Consider the following 9,691-nt stretch of genomic DNA (forward strand, 5'->3'; position numbering starts at 1 on the left):
ACAAATCAAAATTTTTGAAGTAACAAATTTAAAATGAGAATCAACAGATATTTTATAAACTTATTTAATTGAAAGTTATACTTATACGCTATTTAATTTGTTTTTTTTATATTAATTTATTTAGTTAGTCATGGGTGCCCGAAAGCGGAGTAAGCAAGGCATTTGCCCCTCCCTCTGAAATTCAAATATAATGATGAACATTTTAACTTTTATTTAGATTTAAATAAACATTGCATTGATACTTTTATTTTAGTAAATAAGAGTTTCCAATACAGAAATGATTAGTAAATATGAAAAGATAAGATTAATTAATTAAACGCTTGTTCGTCGTATATTCTATAATCAATGGTCATAATAACAATATATTTTAAGACGCACAAAATAACGCGTAAGACGACCGACACAAACACACGCACACGATATCTGAAAATAACTAAAAATAAATCGAGGTACAATATTATTTATTACATTGGAAATTATTGTAATAATTGTGAAATTAAATTATTTGTTATCGCGCCGTCTACGGTGAAACAGAAACACAGACCACGCTAAATGACGTACGTATTATATTATTTTTTATTACCTATTTAGTATATTATTTAATATTTTGTTTAATTGTTATTCTATTATGTATAACGGATTTTTTTTTTTTAACCCAAACATTGTGATTCTTTTAATGAAGTCTCTACTGGCTCTACTTCAATTATTGAAATAAATGATACAGACAATACAGAATCGTCGGAATTGTGTGTAGTTGAAAGTTATTTAATAATGAATAAATACCATATAATTCTGACATATTTTGCAGTTAGCAAGAAATATATTTTTTTAGTATACTTTATAGTATTTATTTCATATAATTCTAATACACTCAGTTTGTAAACTTTATTATACTTTATTAAGCTTTTTTTAATGTACTTTTTGGTATTTGATTTCGTTATGCCCCTCCCTGATAAATTTCCTGCGAGCGTCCATGTAGTTTGGTAAATAAATTCTTCCGAATTTTTATTTTATTTTTGTGGTTATAATTTTACAATAAGCATATATGTAAATTGAAATATTATAGATTATAATAATTGTAATAAGTAATAACTAATAATATTTAATATTTTTAACTAACATGTTATAATGTATGAAAATATAAATTATGTAAAGTAAAAAAAAATATGCACGTTAAATTGTAAATTATGTAGGTATAAATGCAAAATTTGTAAGCAGTCGCACGAGATAATAATATATTATATAGTAGAAGAAATACAAAGGTAAATATAAATTTATAGACACCTAAAAGAAAAACTCATTACATAGATAGTATAAGTAAAGTTAATAATATCAAACTTTATAACTTTTCTCCGTTAATCGGCAGGTAATTTTTATTGGCGGCGGCGATCCCGAATACGAGGGCTATCGGTTGACGATGTCTATCCGAGCAATGAGTAATGAGTAATGACTAATGACTTATATCTGCTGTATTTATAGCGAATTTAAACACGATAAAAATTTCGTCAACGCTTTTATATTATATACATCGAATAACGGCAAGATAAAACTTCCAATTATGATTAAAATATTATTACCACATATGGGAAGTTATGTCTTTAAATAAATGCCGTGGCGTATAGTGGAACAATTAACGCGATACGACCGGCGAAAGTTCTAACAAGACGGAACTATTTTTACGTCCGGACCATGGAAGTATGTACGAGACGTAATTGTTAATAATTTATGGAAGAATTTAATTATCTGTCCCTGACACAGTGACACTTAACTTCTATTTTTTTGACTATACAACGAGTACTACCACTATCGAGTACATTTATAAAAACTATTAAAATTATGCTTAAAGAATATAAATATTCTTCACAAATCTTATCAAAACAATTAACCAATGACAGGTCAAAAAACAGCCTGAATTTTCACATAAATAAAAAGTTAAAAGACTATAAGCTATAACCAATATTTCAAAGAGATTATTTTAGACAAAATGCCAAATAAATTTGGTGAAATGACAAACGAAATGCCCAACAGACTATATCATGTAATGTATAAATATAAGTAAATTTTATTATTAACACTGAATTACAGCAAATGCTGAATAGACATTTTTTTTAGATCTGCTTGATATTTATTCTACTCGTATATAATACCCAGTAGGACAGGATCGTAATTTCTGGTATTTTTTTTTCAGGTGTGCGACATTTCAAGCAGACCATTTTGAAATTTTATCATATCATAAAAAATAAATATACGTATTCAATTATTTCTACATATCATAGACTAAATCATTGCACCAAAATAAATAGTAACAATCAATAATCGATGCATAAAAAACTAGAAGATGAAATACAACAGTAAATAAAAAAATAACTTAATATTTAGTTTTTATACATTTAAAAATAGTCGTTTATTTATAGTATATTTTGTTTATATGTCGTTAATTCTTAAAACATAGAAATCATGGGCAAAAATTTATTTTGCATTAAAAACATATTTTAAGAGTTGAAGGATATTCAACACATTGGAGAATATTTTCATAATGAACATATTTTACGTACATCGGCATATTGATAATATTGATCAATAAATACAATATTCACTTTACGGGTTATATTTATATTCTTCTGGGTTCTAATAAAAATTAATCAGCAGGTATTTCTTATCGATAGCGATAGTACATCGATTATTTCGTTAGCTGTTACGAGTGTTACGACTATTCAGTTGTCCGTCATGGTGCGTGTTGCAGTTATTCGTGCTTCGATCGTTCTACAGTATCTTTATAATTTTATATTTTTAAAAAAAATCGTTTAAAATGTATAACGTGTGTTGTGTAGAGTATTTAATTATAAATTCCGGTTCTATAGACCGGCTCCGAAACATATTTCGTTGTCGTCGTGAAACATGCACAAAAAATAACTTTTACTCCAGTTGCCATTATCAAAAAATGAAGCTGGTTACTAATTACCATAATTTCAATAACTATCAAAATCACCTCTGGGTCCCTGAATATATGCATAAAGAATTAGCCGAAAAGAGCGTGTATGATATTGAAGTTGATATACGTACATGTTACGAGAAACTGTACATTGACAATCCGGACAGTGGTCATGGGTATTTAAGGTATTTTAAAGGAAGATTAAAATCATATTCAAATATGAAGGACTGGCACACCGATCTAGCATTTGTCGGCATCAGATACTAGAATGTAATTATATTTAAAGTTTTCTTAAAAAACCAAAAAGCCAATAAGTATTCGGCACTAACTGGCGGCTAAAACGACGGTACCGTCATTTAGTTTTGCATATTATATACAAAAATATAAAAAATAACATTCTAGGTTTGGATAACCTTCCTGTCAAATTATGGCAAAACCTCTGATGCGTGACCTCGATTTAGGAGCACACAAACATATGTGCGACATCGATAAACAAATGGACAATCATATCAAGTACCAAAATCATTTGGCAGACAAAAATAATGAATCGATAAATAGCATACAACGTCAGTTTGACAAGGCAAAATAATATAGTGACCATAAAGTGCAATTGACTATACAAACATTATAAACATGTGCAATGGTATATATGTTACGGGTAATGTTAACATTCGGATAATGTCGACATTATCCGGCTAATGTCGACATTAGCCATCCATGTTGGCTAATGTGTAATTTTTCGTTTATAAACTTGAAATATCAACATTATCCGGATAATGTTAACCTTAGCCAGTCAATTTTGGATAATGTTAAAAGTTATGTACTATTTAATTTATTTAAGTTTCATCACTGCTTGGTATATTAATTTAACGTGACCACTGACCCCAGCTTATCTTATCTTAACTTATAACTGAGTTAGTCAGTTATCTTACCGATAAAATATCATTAATACCGCTTGATGAGGTGGTACCTATAGAAAAATCATTGAGGGAAATTGCTGGTCTAATATCAGACGGTAGTGGTGGTCAAGGATACAAAAGGTGTTCATGCAAAGGTAAATGTGATACCAATCGTTGTAAGTGTAAATCATCTAATATTTTGTGTAATTCAAAATGTCATGGAAGTATGCCATGTAATAATAAATAATAACACATTCATTCTATTCTTAAATACTATTTAAAAAAAAATCTTAAAATATAAAATAAAATTTAATATTGTATTATTAGTAGATTAGGTTATTAAAAATGAAAAATAAGCTCATTTAAATTATACTCGTATTATGTATTTTATGGTAATTAGTAATTATTGTATCTTTTTTTTTTTGCATATGGTTAATTGTATCTAAAATATATTTAATATTGCTAATAATTTAAAATGATTTCCTATCATGCATGATGCAATTTTATAGTTGTTAAGACATTATCCATAAGTCCTTGGCTAATGTCATATTAACCGGTTAATGTTAACATTTGCCGGCATTTAATAATATTCATGGCGGGTAATGTTAACATATGGCTAATGTCGACATTAGCCGGATAATGTCGACATTATCCGAATGTTAACATTACCCGTGACATATACATTGTGTATTCACAACTAATTGATTTACTCCTTCGTACCTTTCGGGTGTGTGAACATACATGGGAATTGGATGCACATTTAGGTTCAACGCCGAAATTGAAAAAAAAATCGAAAAACGCCAAAACAAATATGAAAAAACAGTAAGTATTGTGCAACAAATTATGTAAAGATTGTGTTCAAACATTGATTTGTGCATTTCTTTCAGAAGGATTTGATGTCATGCCTGTAGCCGCCAAAAAAATACCTTTAATAAATCATAAGTGAAAATAAATTTTACAAAAATAAATTGTATTAAATACACTAGGTAAGTTGGTTTAAGTTTATACTGTATATATTGTGTAGTTATCCTTAATAATTATCAACCTTTACCGTAATTCGTTACGATAAAATTACGATACGATAATACGAAACTTTAACCGAACTTGATCACGATTGATGTATTTTGAATTATAAAAATACTATATATATTTAATTTAAATGAATAATTTAATTTAATAATTAATTATTTTAAGATGAAACTTATAGTGTAACGGGTAAAATATTTACTTTGGCGCTTTTGTATCTTGGTACTTGGTAGTGAGACACAAGAGCGCAAAATGAATTTTCGGTTTTGGTATATCGAAAAAAATCGACGATTTGCGCCTTAGGGTTTCACTGAAATAGTATGGATACTTTTAATATTAGCAACTGTTTTGATTGCAGAAACCGTCAAATCGATAAGGTTTGTTCGATATTTTATTTGTTAATTAAAAATTATTTATCAAATGAATAAATTAAATGCATTACCCACGTTTCATGTGTTATTCTTAAAGTATATGAATATACAGTGTACACAGAAAAAGTAGGTATACGCCGTATACCCGCGTATAGGTATGCTCCACTACACCACTGATGCTATGTGATGTTAATTATGATATTATTATCTTTATTAATTATTGTAGTTATATAACTACCCAATACCTATATATTTAATAAATAATAGTTGTTTAATTATTTTATTAATCCTTCTATCTCTAAGTTTATATTTTTTTAATACATACAGTAGGATTAAGATAACATCTACAATCTACATATTAAAAAAATTATTCTTACCTTTTATTTAAGCTCGATAATATTACCATTTCACAATCAATTTCTGGCGTACCTATATATACATTGTACACTGCTAAACCTACCCTAGTATTTATTTTTATAACAATTTTATTAGCCAACATCAATTAATTTTAATATGTAATAAGTATTAGGTTTTACTTGTACTTCAATAGACAAATAAATAACATAATCACAACTTATAAACATAGTAAAATATATTCACTTTTTTTAAAATATTTTTAATTCCATTTATCCTGTGGAATGTGCTGATTGATAAATCTTAAATAAATTGCTTGAATACTAAATTGGTAAATTTTAGGCAATCGTAAAATAATTTTTAGATTATTATATTGTATAATATTATAACAATCTTTACTCAAAATGCTACATAAATAAGACATTAATTTTTTACTTCAATCACAGTTAGATTAACAGAGATCGAATATTCGAATATCTGTTGGTTTAATTCGTTTTTTAATTTCGCATCACCTTATCTATAACTATAAAATAAATAATATATGAATTATGAAATATAATATGCAACATATTATACTGATATTCGGTATAAAAATAACAATATATATTAAAAAGTATGAATATTCGTGTGGTATACCTGTATAATAATTTTTTTTTTTTGCGTCGGATAAAAATTTTATTCTACATCTAAATACAAATGATAATAAATAATAATATACTACAATTTTTAATATGTGTTATACAAATAAAAACGTTGAAATTTAAATGAAGTACATTTGGCGGTTGATGATAAAGTACCCGTGCGCGTTTATTCCATTTATGGATAAGTGATATTTATACTTTGCAACATTGATAAAAAACGTTTATTTTGTAGAGATATAAGGCGTTTTAGTATTAGCATTGTCGTCTTGACTATTGAGGTATGAACGTTTAGTAGTTTTTACTTAAGTATTAAGGCGTTTCATGTTGTTAGTGTAAATAACCACATACCCATAATGTATACCTTGCAGACCCACTGAATACAACAAAAATGGCCTTTTGGTATTTTGACAAGGACGAGCTACATCGGACCGCCTCTGCTCAAGATGGCATATCGCATGAGAGAGAGTCCCGGTACCGTCAAGAAGGGGCAAGGTTCATCATAGATGCTGGCACTAAGATGGACTTAGGTTACAACACAATGGCTACTGGTGTTGTTTATTTTCATCGTTTTTACATGTATCATTCGTTTAAAACATTCTCTAGATATGTGAGTAATGTTTGAGTAAATCTACCAACCTTTCTATTTTATTGATAGTTCAGCCGTTGAAATAATGGATTAAAACTTTCAAATCACATTTATTGCTTGATGATTGTAAAATGTATTTTTTTCGGCAACACTATTTTAAAGGCGATCAATGTAGTACAGTGCAAATCTAATCGACACTATCTCCTACTTCCATTGCTGCGGTGGCAGTAAATTATATCGGACTGTATTTTGCTGCTATTGCAGCATTGAGCTTATTATTTACACTATTATGTTGCAGTATCTATAAACAGTATAACATTGAGATTAGCTAATTAAAAGTTTAAAATTAACACAAAAGTACTTACAAGTATATTAATGTTTTTAATATAGCTTTTGGAAACCACTATGTGCTGAAATGGTATCCAAACTGTTTTGTTTGTTTTTAAATTTTTTTCCATTACCTGTAAAATAATTTTTTAGGTTATCACTGTTGCATTTGAATAACAATTAATTTATTAAGTTAACTTACTTTAACACAACTGTTAATGAACACAATCTAACATACATATTTTTGTACTTTTTTTATTATTAAATTACTAATTCTTGAGATAATATTATTAATTAGAAGGAAGTAAACTACAATGCGTTATAATCAATTACTTTTTGGTATGTCTTGAATTTTCATAGTATTAAGGAATTTTTTGTCATGTAGTATAATATTTTTTTATTGTCAATAATTTATTGAACTATATTATATGAATTTAACATATGTGCAATATTTTATTTCAGCTTACAGCTTGTTGTTGTCTTTTTCTTGCTGGTAAAGTAGAAGAAACACCAAAAAAATGTAAAGACATAATAAAGTTGGCTAAAACAATATTACCCAAGGAAAAATATAAAACCCTTGGAGTAGACCCCAAGGTTAATTTGTTATTTATTTAAATAAGTAAAATACAATTTTATTGGTTTAAATATTTATATATTTTAGGAAGAAATAATGGTACTTGAACGTATATTGTTACAAACAATTAAATTTGATCTACAAGTTGATCATCCATATCAGTTTATATTAAAATATGCTAAATGTTTAAAAGGTATGTAATATTTATTATTATTTTTTAAATTTATAATATTTATATCATTTTAATTTTTTATTTAACAGGCAATAAGACTAAACTAACTAAAATTGTTCAAATGGCTTGGACATTTGTAAATGACAGGTAAAAACTATCTATTTGACTTCAAGGATGGACTATCTATAGCATATATTTTTATATTAAAAATAGTTTATAATTTGATTGTTAAACAATTTAATGATATATTTTATCAATGAGATTCTATGTACAATATTTTCATAAAATAATGAAAAGAAAATGACAGTCTATCTCTGATCTTAATCAGTTAATTAAATTTGTTTTTAAAGTAAGTATTATATATTACAGCTTATGTACAACTCTTTGTCTTCAATGGGAACCAGAGATTATAGCAGTTTCATTTATATATCTAGCATGTAAACTGAGTAAATTTGAACTTAATGATTGGAAGGGTCGTACGCCAAATCATTTACGTTGGTGGGATATGTTTGTTCAAGGAATAAATATGGATTTACTTGAAGGTTAGTTAAATTATATCACTAAAAATAAAAAATAAATTAAATAGTTTTAATAAAATAAAAAAAAAGTCATTAGAATTTTAAGAAATATACATTTATTAATTAATCATAGCAAGTTGTTGTGCTTTATTTGTGGTCATTAGCGCATTTAATTACAAGTTTTTTTTCAAACAATTTTTAAGGTCATCATATTTTTCCTTAGTTTTATTTGAATCAAGTTTGAGTGGTCTTTGTTTAGTTCACCACTAGCATAAATAATTATTTATTGATTATTGAATTATTTATTGGATTATTCATAAATTATAATTTATGAATAATCCAAATTTTAGAAAAATATTATTGAACTATTACTTTTAAATAGAATATTTAATAAATATTTTTTTAGACCTAAATTATCATGCGTGAAGTATTATTCTGGTGCATCTTTCTTTATTTTGGAATTAGTAGTTTGTATTAAATACATAAAATGTATTCATTGAAAATAATGTAAATATTGTATAGGTTAACAATTTAGAGCCTTATAGTCTTGAAACTAGCTTAGGGCGTAGGCACAACATTTTAGTGATATTAGGCTGCATTTTTAAAAGAATGATCAATATAAGAGCAAAAATATTAAACCTTGCTTTTATGTAAAAATTTATAAGTAATTTTGTATTTTCATCAGTCAGTTGTGAGAAATTTTTTTTGAAATATATCATTTATAATTTATAAGTCAACTTATAATTTTATATTTTTTAGATATTTGTCATCAAGTTCTAAGTCTTTATTCAACTCCAGATAAAATTGCACCACTATCACCTCCATGTCAAGACAAAATTATTGTTCCAAAGAAAGTTGTACTCCCACAATCCATTTACCAAAAACTATTGTTGCAAAAAATGGCTTCTAAATACAGTGAGTTTTTGTTTTAACACTATTATTATTTTGTTGTTATAACGCTTTTAATGGAATATTTTAGATTTATAGTGTTTGAGTGTTATTCGTATCATTGTTTTTATTATAGTGCTTAAACCTGAACAATCGATCCAAGCAGCTATAACCAAAAATGTGAAATTAATAACTACATCAAATACTTTGACGGTCAAGCAATTATTACCTATGCCACCAAGAATTAAATCATCAATTTCTGTTTCACCAAAACTGCAAAATGTTCAAAAACCATTTTTGCCACCATCACCCACACCACCAAAATTGTTTTTACAGCAGTCGCCCTTTAAAATACCACCCCAACTTTCATCAGCAAAACCACCACTGCCTAAAATGCCACCAC

The 9,691-nt window shown here is 27.0% G+C and overlaps 1 protein-coding gene across 1 annotated transcript in view; it reads left to right on the forward strand.

Annotated features, from left to right (window-relative positions):
• Positions 1–6,564: 6,564 nt before the first annotated feature.
• Positions 6,565–9,691, forward strand: part of LOC112603091 (cyclin-K-like) — a 4,145-nt gene continuing 1,018 nt past the window's right edge. The window contains exons 1-7 of the mRNA XM_025351513.1: positions 6,565–6,830; positions 7,599–7,730; positions 7,798–7,903; positions 7,972–8,029; positions 8,252–8,424; positions 9,160–9,315; positions 9,425–9,691. Of these exons, the coding sequence (XP_025207298.1) occupies positions 6,612–6,830; positions 7,599–7,730; positions 7,798–7,903; positions 7,972–8,029; positions 8,252–8,424; positions 9,160–9,315; positions 9,425–9,691 (1,111 nt within the window). The 5' untranslated portion in view covers positions 6,565–6,611. The remainder of the gene's footprint in view (positions 6,831–7,598; positions 7,731–7,797; positions 7,904–7,971; positions 8,030–8,251; positions 8,425–9,159; positions 9,316–9,424) is intronic.

This window comes from Melanaphis sacchari, unplaced genomic scaffold, assembly GCF_002803265.2.
Source record: "Melanaphis sacchari strain LSU unplaced genomic scaffold, SCAv2.0 Contig95_pilon_pilon, whole genome shotgun sequence".
In the NCBI taxonomy this organism is placed as follows: domain Eukaryota; kingdom Metazoa; phylum Arthropoda; class Insecta; order Hemiptera; family Aphididae; genus Melanaphis; species Melanaphis sacchari.